At 42.3% G+C, this 12,572-nt stretch overlaps 1 protein-coding gene across 4 annotated transcripts in view; it reads right to left on the reverse strand.

The window, feature by feature from the left end:
- osbp2b (oxysterol binding protein 2b) overlaps positions 1-12,572 on the reverse strand; it is a 61,347-nt gene that overhangs the window by 28,033 nt on the left and 20,742 nt on the right. The window contains exon 1 of one of the 4 annotated variants that reach the window (XM_065951674.1): positions 9,769-10,140. The exons of the other annotated variants lie outside the window; for them this stretch is intronic. Within the exon in view, the coding sequence (XP_065807746.1) occupies positions 9,769-9,847 (79 nt within the window). The 5' untranslated portion in view covers positions 9,848-10,140. Of the gene's footprint in view, positions 1-9,768; positions 10,141-12,572 lie in introns of those variants that run through there. 4 annotated transcript variants of the gene reach the window in all.

A 12,572-nucleotide genomic window follows, 5' to 3' on the forward strand; every position in this document is an offset into this window, starting at 1 on the left:
ACATCACAGTCAGCCACGCCGATAGGTTGGGGATGTCAGAATAACTCAGATGTGAGTTCAAATTACAGCGAGGGCAATCCACTTTGAGAGACAAATCAGACTTCACAGCAGATTTATTACAATGGTTTCAATGTTGATGTGTAGCAGTTTCTACATTTTAATATCACAATATTTTATTTACAGCTAAATCTGATCTGAAGCATTTCATATGACAATTAATGATATTACAGCTTTTCTTCCCTACTTTAAAATAAAGCTAACTGGTGCAACTTTTGGAAAGACGAGGGGGCAAGAAGCTCCAAGTTTCCTCAAGTTCTCTCACGACAACAACTCTTCAGTGAACAGCAGATCTGACGTGTAAGAATCCATCAAGTTGGTTTAGTTGTGATACAGATAAGTAACTGACAAAACATACTGTTGAGGGTTTGGGGATTGTAGGCTAACTCAGGATACGATATGATACGATACACAATATGTGGCCCAAGATAATGATAATATCACGATACAGCAATTCTGTGATAATGGATATATTGCAAAACAATCATAAAGTATAACTTAACGATATCATTCTTCATCTTTTAAAAAGTCACACATGCAAAATACACTTTACCATGTTTTTCTAACACTGATATGTGTCTTAAGACTGTCAAAAAAAAAAACAATTATGAGAGACGTCCATCCTCTCCGTCTTTAGCCTGCTCCACTTATCAGAAAATGTGTGCTCAAACAGGCCGTTTGGAGATTTTCCCTTCATGACATCACAAAGGGCAGTAGCCCCTCCCCCAGGTGGGTGACACTCCCACAGCTAGGTGTTTGTTCTGCCCTCTGAGTCTGCCTTCTCACCGTAAACAATAGGACATGGTGCGAGAAAGACCAAGTACACCCAAGTCCTTCCAGAGAGGGGGCGTGGTCAGACACAGCTCATTTACATATTTAAAGGTACAGACACAGAAACAGCCTGTTCTGAGCAGGGCTGAAATAGAGGGGTTTATAGACATGATCAAATACAGGATCAGAGTGGATTTAGAACAAGAAACTTCACACACATTCTAAAATTACTTTCCTAAATACATTCAGCTAGACACAGGGGTGAGTGAGGTTCTGATGGAAGACCACAGTTACTGACTGGCGAAGTCACAACTGACTGAGCTGCAGGAAACTCAATCCCGGCCCTCTGCATCCAGGTTCTGACAGTGTGAAATTACAGAGCAGGGACTGGATAACATTCAGGATGTGTGCAGGGAAAACCTGGTTGGTTTTGAAAAATTTTAGAAGGGGGTTAGGGTTAGAAAAAAACAGAAGCTCATACAATGCTTTGGTTAAGTCTGTGCGATATTAGGAGGAATGAACACATGTACCAGGAGGGTTTCGAGATTCTTTTTTCAAATGTTTGTTTTTTAAATGTACAGCTGGGATGTGTAGGGGTTGAACTAAAAAAACACATGGCTAAGTAAAGACATTTACAGCCCCGCAGCGAAGCCTCACTATTATTCTTCACCCTCATTCTGCCAATGAGTTCAGCAGCTCTCAGCAAAGCAACTTAAAAATAAACTGTCACATGTACCGAGGCGTATTTGTTTAGAAGAGACTCATCGCCTGCAAAACTCATTTTCTCTCCGAAACCTCACAGAAACAAGATGTGAGCTGCTGTAATGCACATTTTGGCTGTTGGCTCTTCTGTGCACACGCCCTTTAAGGACAAGGGGGAAACTAGGACATGAAGCTTCTACAAATTGAAATTGAAGCTTCGGTAAGTATGTCAGAAATGCCCTTTCTGCAGAGTCCTATTGGTTCACTGAGTCGTATCCAAATAGCGTCAATGAAATACCAAGCACCAGCAGACATGTTTGAATACATGGTGGTAAAAAAACAAAAACACCTTTAAGATGCCTAACCATATTCTCTCACCTGTAAATCACAGCTGGAATAGTGAAAGCAGTAAACCTGTGTCAATAAATATCCTGTCTCTACTGCCAGGCTCAGCCCTCACACTTCTAACACCTTCCTTCACAAACACAGATGAGGATGGATGGCTCTCCATAGCAGAGTTGACACCGCGAGGCGAGGCCAGGAGCCCATTACCACGCTAGTCATGCCTCAAGGGCGAAATTCCTCCCCCCCCCTTCCCCCCACAGCCCACCACCTTCGGAGAAGACCCTATGTCTCCAGCTCCCACGGTGCCTCTCCTGGAGCCTCCTCCTAACAGGATAATTATATTATTTAAGCAGCAAATAAGCGTTTCTGAGGAAAGTGAGGACACACATTTACAGGTCACAGCTCACAAATCACATTTAAACACATCCATCTTTTCTTTTTTTTTTTAATCATGTGCGCAGCTTCTTCGCCCTTCACGCCCACCTTACAGTAATTGTCCATCTCAGTGAGGGTATCATACCAGCGAGGGAGAGAGAGATGAAGAAGGAGGATGTTGGAGAATGTAATTTGAGGAGCAGCTCTCTCTCTCTCTCTCTCTCTCTCTCTCTCTCTCTCTCTCTCTCTCTCTCTCTCTCTCTCTCTCTCTCTCTCTCTCTCTCTCTCTCTCTCTCTCTCTCTCTCTCTCTCTCTCTCTCTCTCTCTCTCTCTCTCTCTCTCTCTCTCTCTCTCTCTCTCTCTCTCTGCTGTCCCACCATCAGGGTTCATCACTCTGCTCGTCCCTGAGGACAGGCTGTCAGATCAGCCGAGCCGAGCCGGGCCCCGGGCTGACAAGATGTCAGCCTGTGGCAGAGAGACGAGCATGTTGTACTCCCTCTCTGGATTAAAAAAGAGTTAAGGTTAAAGGCCCTGATCAATGTAAAATATATTTATTTGAACTTCTAGTGGTTATTACCTTTCATTTTTACAGGTTTAGACTCACTAAAGGGGTCTGTGTCCACTGACGCCATTTCTTGTTCTGGCAGCGCCCATTTGCAATACAAAACCAAAAGCAGTTCAGTGTTTTCAGAGCGCAAAAACACTCTCAGCATGAGCTGTTTTCTATCGCTGCAATCACAGTTTCAACCGCCGTGCTTGTCAATGACACTTCTCCGTCTAGGACCAATTAAAAAAACAAAAAAAGGGGCGGGACTTCTAAAAACAGCTTTGTCAAAAACAATGGCGCACGAGAAACTAATCCGACTGATCATTTAAAGGGGAAAATTGGTTTCAGCTGCTGATGCCAGGACATTTACATCATTTTCATGTTGTGTTGATGGTGATGTTTCCTTGAATATAGGAGAATATCAAGCGCACAGAGTTATTAAAACCACTGCAGAGAGAAGCGGGTGTTAGCTTCCGTAAAATAGCAACAATGAGCGTCAGGTGAGAAGCGCTCGGAGACTCAGGTCGTGCTGTTAATGTACCCAGACTCTGTTGCAGAGTGTCTACAGCTAATTTAACATATCGGCAGTATTGTCTTGAGGAAGTTCTGTCTGTCTGAGTGTATTCAGACTTTGTAATGGTTAACGGCACTATTGTTTTAGACATTATGTAATACTAGCAGAAATCATTGTACCCTTAAATACCCTTTAAATGCCATTTAACTTAATCTCATTCACACAGCCGCCTTTGTTAGCGGGCATGGACTAGTATACTTAAAGGATTAATGATGATCCAAAGGCCTTTTTTTCCTGAAGCATTGTATAATGTGTAATTAGGTACACATAAACCCTTCCCTGTCTTCCAGAAATTACCGTCATGTGGTGGTACAGTACTTCGGGGTTTCAGTCATTACTGAAGAAGGAAGTTGTCGATTGCGATATTTTTCTTCAGAAATTGCTTCACTTAGAGGCGATCACAAAACTTGTGGGGGATGTTGGTAGTTGAAATACGATGACATTTTAATCAGGGATGTTTTGCCCAAAATGCATAGTAACAGAATCCTCTAATTATGATGATTACAAACATCATGTAGGCAGCATTGATTTCCCTCCACAACCTTTTTTTTAAGGTCACAAAATAAAATATTATAAAAAATAATATTCTAGGGCACAGAGTCATCCTAGGAGGTTTTTCTATCATGATGTGACCCTCACCATACAGTATGAGTTTTGCTTTTGCACAATCCCTTGTGAATATCAGAATCGCTCCGAGCCAATCATCAGATATTGATTGCAACAAGCCTGCCTGAATGCACCATGTGGACCAGAGCGCACATGCAATCTGAAGGCAACTGTATTTTTACCCAGAGGGAGTTTTATACCCCTCGTTGGACACATTTCCCTCAGCACTGACAGCGCAAAGAGAAATGAAGAGGACTGTTTTGATAGAGTGCGCAAGAAAAGAGACATTTATGAGACGTGTATCAGAAACAGAAGCGAAAACAATCAGGGATGAAGAGCGAGGATGTGTCCCAGAGGAGGGGGAGAGTGTAATCTTGGCCAGTAATTGCTAACTTGCTCCGTCCCTTCCCCTGAGATACATCACGAGGAGACAAACAGCAGGAGACGGCAGGTTAAATCCAGTAGCACAGCATTCAGCTGCCTCCACAAGGCAAATGAGAAACCGTGCAGTGCAACTCATCACTGTCCCCAAAAGCTCTGCAGTACAGCTCCGGCCGTGTATGATCCAATCGAACACTCTCAGAGAGCAGCAAACAAAAGAAAAGATTAACAGCAAACTGCAGCAACAACAACGCAGTGACTTTTAATTCAGCTCTGTTTTATAATGTGCTGCGATAGACTAAGAGAAAAACGATCAGGCTGCTGGCCACTAAAAATGAAGATTTATAGGCTGAGTATATATTATAAAATCCCAGCTGGTGCATCAAACACTGTGAGGCTGAATGGCTTTTGCTTACTGCATAACTCTTAAGGTTGAGGTCATTAATTATCCTACAACCTCTGGATGCTAACTTGTGCTCGTCTGCACATGTCTGATAGCTATGAAAGGATATCTATGTGAATGCAGTAATAACAAAGTTGGCTGCTCATGGGGAGAAAATCAATTCAAGATAAACTATGAAGCCATGTGTTCACCATTTGAAACAGTCTGCAGGGTTAGGGTCTGATGTCTGATGTTTACAGTATGAAAGTGTTCATCCTTGAAAGGCAAGAAAAGAGCCAAAAAACCCGTGCACACCCGACTGGTACTCACACATTAACTGAATGCACGCTCACATACATCAATTCTTAATCTACATAGATGCAAACAGACGCTGAGGCTGTGAGAGGAGGAGGGTCTGCAGACAGCTGCCACTTGAAACATCAAAAACTTTAAAGTAGGTCTCACTAACAGAGGTATCGTCCCTGATTACAGATGCTGCATAAAAATGTAGAATCCATTCATGGTGGTCTGGACTGTCAGCGGGTTAAGTGTTCTGGTGTTTCTGTTTGTATATTTGTAGATTGAGCTGCAGTGAATATTTAGTATCAGCTGGCGTTGGTGTTTGCAGGAGAAAGAGTCCATGTGGAGCGCAAAAACAAGGTGCAGAATATTCTGGGCTAAAGACATACGACTCCAATCAGCAGTAATCTAACGATGATTTATTGATCTAGAGCAGCCTTTCCCAAACTTCAGACTGCCCCGCTTTGAAATACAGAATTACTCCTGGGTCCATTATAAAAAAAAATGTATGACTACATCTATAACTTTCAGTTCGGGTAAATTAATGGACATTACAACATGATATTATGGGAAGATAGACACAAACGTTTACTAAACATTATGTCCATGAATAGTCATGACACGTCTTACTAATCACTTAACATGTTGACTCGTGGTGAATCATCATTATTGTGATATTTATTTTATTTTAAAAAATTGGTGGAGGGCTTTTCGCGGCCCACCTGCAGTACTCACACGGCCCACCAGGGGGCCGCGGCCCACACTTATCTATATAAACAGATATCTGGATAAAAGTGGAGCAGACATTATCGATCAAATATTTCAACTTGAGACACAAATCTGTTTAATCTGTTGTTGTTAAAGCCAATCAGCGTTCAATTTCCCAACTGAATGAAACGCACGAGAAACGATCGGACGACCGTTCAAAAAATATATTTTATAAGTTGTTTGCTTCTCCTTTTGACGACAGACCTAACAAAGCTTGCATTTGTACTTTTTTACAAATTGGCATCACGATGTTGTTCTTTTTGGCAAACTTAATCCAATTAATTCTGAGTAAATCATTTATTTTTCTGACTGTACCCCATGGCACGCTCAAAGCGGATCACCGATGACAGACTGTGAGATTATTTAACGCTGAATGAGACATGAGATGACGTAGTTTCTACACAATGCAAGCGATGAGCTGAGGGTCCGCTTCTGCATGTAAGTGAGGGGGTGTGGCTTTAGAGGGAGCTCAGAGGGGAGGGGGTGCAGACGTAGCACTGAGGGAATGGTACTTTCAAAGTCATGCCAGTTTTCGAGAATTACCAACCCTGCCTTTAATCTTCTCTGCTTTATTGTTGTCTGTAGCTCGGTCTCATTGTATCTCTTCAATGAGTTTCACGAGGATTTAAATTTAAAAATGGAATGAAATTAAATGATTGTGTTGATATTTTTTCATTGACGCTGGTTATTCTGTAATAAACACACACACACACATTGTCCTTGTGAGTTAAAGAGTGAGTCATTCCTGTGGCTGATCTGCTGCTTTCACACACATGCACGTGGGATTTACTGGAAATGATCAGTTCAGTTTAAAATAAAACACATAAATCTTGAGGATTACATCTGTAATGCGTCTCCCTCCTGTGTGACATCCAGGTAAGTTCCAGCTTCAGAGAGCATCACACTTGTAAGGAGAGCAACGATGACACTAGCTTTGATGTGATGCTAATAATTTGTCAGCTGTCACAGATTTAAAAAACACTGTTTTTATCACAAGGATGCTCACCCAGTTATATCTCTGGATGTTTTGAAGATTGGTCATTATGGACTGAGTAGCTGCATATTTTAATCCAGGGACAATATCTCCGTTAAGTTCTAGAAAATCTTCCTCGTATTTCATCAATATCACACACTTCTGTTATGAAATTCTAACTCAACAAAACTCAGAAAGCAAAGGTCGGAAACCATAAGGATTCATAGTTAGTTAGTTTGATGTGATCTCGTGTTTGAGTTACTCGCTCTCATTAGAGACCCTCACAATGTAGAAAGATCATGAGTTAGGTTACACACAGTAAGATTGTGATCTTTCATGCTAATTGTCGGTGTACCTGTGCTGGAAGATAATGAGCCTTGAAAGCAGCAGCAGACGAGAAGAGAGGTGAATGACCTGACAGCGCAGCAGCAGTAGAGGTGTCTGGATGTTACCTGTAAGTTATGTGCATTAATATTTGAAAAATAAAAAGTAATGAGGAGCTCCAGGTGGCGTACCCTGCACTCTAACCCTGTGCGTTAGCCCTCTTTAAAAATGCATACTGTGCAGGGAGCAATTAGTTACTAAGGAGGGATGGTAGCAAAATGTATTTGGGCTTTTAGGGCGCGGTCACACTGGCCATCTGTACCGTGCTGTACTCAAGCGACCGTGCCCTTATTAGTGCCTTTATTTTAGAGACAGGAAGGTAGATCGAGCTGGAAAGCAGGGAGATAGAGAAAGTGTGGGGAAAGAATGCGGGAAAGGAGCCACAGGTCGGATTTGAACCTGGTCCGCCCGCTTGGAGGACGACAGCCTCAGTACATGGGGTTTTTGCTGTGTTTGCTCATTGACAAAGTTTCCATGTTCTCAGGAACACAAACAGATTTGAATAAGGACTGATAATCAAAGTGATGTGGAATGTCACGTGGTAGCACAGCTTCTAAAAAGAGGTTTTAAAAGTCTGCAGGATGGAAATAATTAGATTTCTAACTCGGTAAGAAATCATCACATTGTATGAAGCTAACTCTGATAATGAAACACTCAACCTCAGGTTTCACAAACACAGGGTCTAATGGTTCCAGAGTCACTAGACAAATTACAAAATGTGTTAACAGCAAAAGTATAAACTTTTTCTTACAAGAGGAAGACATTCATTGGCCTTTAATGACTATTTTCATTGAAATTAAACAGTAAACGGTAACATTTTGCAGAAGTTTTTCACATTGCTGTCGGGGTTTTTGTAGCATTAAGAATTTCCTTTCATAACATACACATCCACATTTCTTTCTGATGGCTTTAATGTTTTATTTCCTTTTCTGCTTTTCAGTTCATTTTCAAAATCCCCCCCAAAAAAACGGCAACCAGAATTTACATTTTTAGACACTTCAAATCCATTAATACCCCTTTACATTTTCTGAAGATTATTTCCTTTTTAATATAGATGGAAATGGTTTTTACAGACTTTAGAATCACTACTTCACTGTTCTGAAGTTGTTTATGTCAAACTCTGTCCTACCAAGAACCAATCTGTATTGTCAGGGTTACCAGTGGAGGTGGAAGAACAGATTTAAGTTGTGAAGAAGTTGTTTGGTTTACGTTCAGCTAACAGCGTTGTAAAGTGTTGTGGTATTCAAAATCGGTCTTGGTCTCAACACCCATCTCGAGACCACTTTCTGAAGGTCTCGGTCTTATCTTGGAAGGGAAAACTTTTTTACTAAGTCTTGTCCTGCTCTCGGACTGGGCGGACTCCAGATTTAAAATCAAGACCACCACTGATCGGCTATTTTCCCATGTCATCCTTTTGATTAGAATGAAAATTCTTTTTTCAAAAACAACAAACAACGGCTGCGACCTTTCCCGTATCACGGTCTTAGTGAGTGAAAAACCCGCACTGCGAACCAGCGTCCCTCCGGTTCCTAATACAAGTCCCTACAGACTAAGCTACTGCCGCCCCCAATTATAGTTATATTTGGATTTACAATGTTCTCATATCCAGGACTTCTTACCACAGGACTGTGGCATTTGAACTATAACATTATGCTGTTTCAAGAGAAAAGTTCATACTATATTGACTTGAAAAGCTCTGATATGATTGGACTGATGCTCATACCTGTTAACTGTTGGTTCTAAATGTCTCATCCCAACATTTATATTGCAGGAGCAGAACTGTGTAAGGTCTTAAAACAGCACGTCCTACATCACGTATGCCAGACTCATCTCATTGAACAAACAGGCAGAGCAAAGGAGATGGAGAGCCCAGGGCTTAAAGAGCACAGCTGTTCAACTCAACATCAGCAAGTCTCCAAGTGATGAAGTGAGAGAGGTGGAAGATGGACACAGATGAAAACAGGGAGGGGATAATATTTTAGCTCACCTCCCACTTCCTTCAAATGTAACAACGAAATCAGACAAACTATATTTGATGCTTTGAACTTGACTTGTTATGTCCTGTGCAATGTTTATTTTTTTACAATTGGGATACCATGTAACTCAGGTTAATATTGCATTTGAGTAGAAAGTGCAAGAAAATGCTGCTGGAGTGTAGTAATTAGTCATGACCCTCACCACCCTCATGTCATGTCACATGTGCACCGAGGGAGGATGTCACAGTTTCAACTGGTACAGAGAACTCCTCACACTGAATATGCAAAACACAGGTGCATGTAGGCCTGGCAGACTCCGACTCATCCATATGCAAATGTGAGGTAGAGCAGGCGCAAAGGAAAGAGAGGAAATGATTCTGAGCGACAGAAGAAAGAAGGAGACTGCATGCAGAGAGGAGTGACAGGACAGACTACTCTGCGCTGCATTGTACAGGGAGGCTGCTGAAATGTGAGCATCCATGGCAATAGAAGACAGATAGAGGAGGATGGATGGAGGGATGACAGCTAGCTCTCAGACGTGCGATGAGGAAGGAGACAGCAGAATGATGAGGGTTTGTTGGAGTGCGTCAGCTCCTGTGTTTTAGCTTTAGCGGTAGCTGTACTGACCCTTGTTGAGTTTACTCAGGCAGCTCGAGTTGCAGAGGGAGCGGACCGTCCCCGACTCCCAGCAGCTCCGGCCCTTCATCCCACTCTCTGCAGGCCTGATCCCACTCCACCGCTTCCTGAGTCGCAAAAACTGCCCCGTGTCACTACATAATCCCAGCGAGGGGGGGGCAGATGCAGCGACCTTCCCTGCTCAGCATTGCAGCGTGCACACACATACATGCACAGTCACACACATAACAGTACACAGAGAGGGGGAGCGACGCAGGCGCCCCCCCACTTGCAATTCCTATCTCCTCTCCTTCATTGCTTTCCTTTTTTTTCCGGAAACACACACGCACTCGGGGAAACACACATTCACAAAGCTCGGCACATTTACAATTCTCCTCCACATGCTTCTCTCAGTGCAGTGCAGAGTGGAGATCGAGGGAGGGAGGGAGGGAGGGAGGGAGGAAGTGAGTGAAGCAGAGAAGAGAGCCATTGGCAGCCAACAGTCATCTACTAAACTAAGACCAGAATGCATTGCTTCCTTTCGGTTAACCCCTGCCTGCTGATTTCTCTGCACAGAAAAGTGCCATGTTTCAGGAAAGCCGAGATCATGAAGGCTATGTTGCTCCAAGAATCACACCACAAGGAGCATGAATGATTTTTTTAAAGATACAATATATGAAATAGGAGGGGGCTAAATGTCAAAAAGAAGATCCTTTAATAAAGACATCTTTTGCTCTCCTCGTGTGTCCCTCCTCTGTTATCCTCAATCAGTAGCCCTTTATAGCGCAGATCACCAGATGGACAACCTCAGAACTGGCCCCTCACAGAAAGGTCAGTGTCATTGTAGCTGTAGCTGAGCCAACAAATATCACTCCCCCCCTATCTTTAAAGCAGATGAAGGTTACCGTCTCAGTGTTACTGCCAGTACATATGACACTGTACTGTAACTCAAGGTCACCTTGGCAATCTGAAACTTGGATCTTCCTCACGACTAATTTCCCTGTCGATTGAACAGAAATATGCAGACTGTAATCGACTCCTCTAAAGGTCACAAACAGTCAGAATTGAGCCCATTTTGTATTTAAAAAAGCTCAAACACTGTCCCAACACATACTGTGTTGTGAAACCTATTTGACTTCTATTTTAAGCCGGTCATTCTTCAAAATCAAAATGTATGGCTCTTTAAAGATGTTGTTGAAGTGTGTGGCACTTTGCGATGTCCATTACTCCGAGGGTAAACAAAAGTAAACAATGGTTTGTCAAGTGTGGCTAACGTTAGCAGTGCTAGCACTTACGGCCTTCAGGTTTTACATGCACCGGCCTGTGCTGAATGTGGTAACGCATTGCTCCTGCCCAGTGGTTATACATGTGTTTTATTTGTTGCGCTGCTCCTACAAGATGCCATTAAGCCTGGCTCACGCTGTGCGATTTCCCCCCGATTGTATAAAAGTCGGGGTGGCATGTCAGCTCACACTGTACGACTGAATCGTTTACAACGCCCGACCAGACCATGAGATCGACGTGCTCACACTGTACGACTGAATCGTTTACGACGCCCGACCAGACCATGAGATCGACGTGCTCACACTGTACGACACGATTGTCAGGCACGGCCGGAGAGCTCACACTGTACGAGTGAAATCGGGACGCAGTGTTGACATCTGTCTGTTGTTTCACATATTTATAAGTCAACTTCTAGCAACAATATGTAAGAATAAACCAACTGACTCTAAACCAACCGTCACTGTGAATATACATATATGTATATATATATATATAATTCAATTTAAATGATCAATACACACACACTTATTTATGTAAATACTGTAATTGACATCTTAATTGACTCATCTGTCACATAACTGCATTTTACTTCTCATGTTACTTCATCATCTTTTGCACTATTCACCACTGCACTGTTTCATATTTAGTCATGTAAATATTAGTCTTTTCTTATTCTGTTTATTGTTGATATTTAATGTTGTACCTGTACATAAGAGAGCACAGTTCACCAAAGTGAAATTCCTTGTGTGTGTGTGTAAGCAAACCTGGACAATAAATCTGATTCTGAATTCTGTTTGATGCATTTTGGCGACGACCGAAGGTCTCTGAATGAAACTGCACAGCTGTGAAACACACAGTGCCGTTACTCCCCGTTAACATCTCCCCCTCACAGAGAACATGCATGTGTTGACATGCAGATGAGCGGTGTTGTGAGAAGCCGAAGACCCATGTTGACTGACAAGGTAATGTAATATTACCAGACTCTGCTAACGTCAATATCGGCCGATATCGGCATAACAAGTGACCATCGGTATCGGCTAATTATTAGATTTATTCACCAGTCAAAAAGCATTTCATTTAAGTATAGTTGAAATAAACTAGCAGTTCTCTTTCACCAGCAGAGGGCGCTATAAGGATTAGGACGAGCATCATCTCTCTCCAGAGTGTCAAGCGGTGATGTACGTACATGTGCATGCAAACTGCATTTGCAGGATCGACCCAATAAATGTGTTCAAACAGATCAAACATAGATAAAAGAATGACATCGGCCAATGTATCAGCATCAGATTTCTTTTCTCCCTAATATTGATATCGGTATCGGCCCATAAAATCCAGTATCGGCCGGGCCCAAGTTTGATATATTAGTAACAATTTCAGCTTGTCACCTACGCCTAGAGATGAACAATGACCACATTGATCAACTTGGTACAAGGGAGACCTTTCGTCCTCATTTTATTACTAAATCAAAGTTGATGGTAAATTAACAGATGAAACATTCCCCATCTGTTTCCAATCTGAACACAGCTTTCATA

This window comes from Labrus bergylta, chromosome 2 (assembly GCF_963930695.1).
Source record: "Labrus bergylta chromosome 2, fLabBer1.1, whole genome shotgun sequence".
Classification (NCBI taxonomy): domain Eukaryota; kingdom Metazoa; phylum Chordata; class Actinopteri; order Labriformes; family Labridae; genus Labrus; species Labrus bergylta.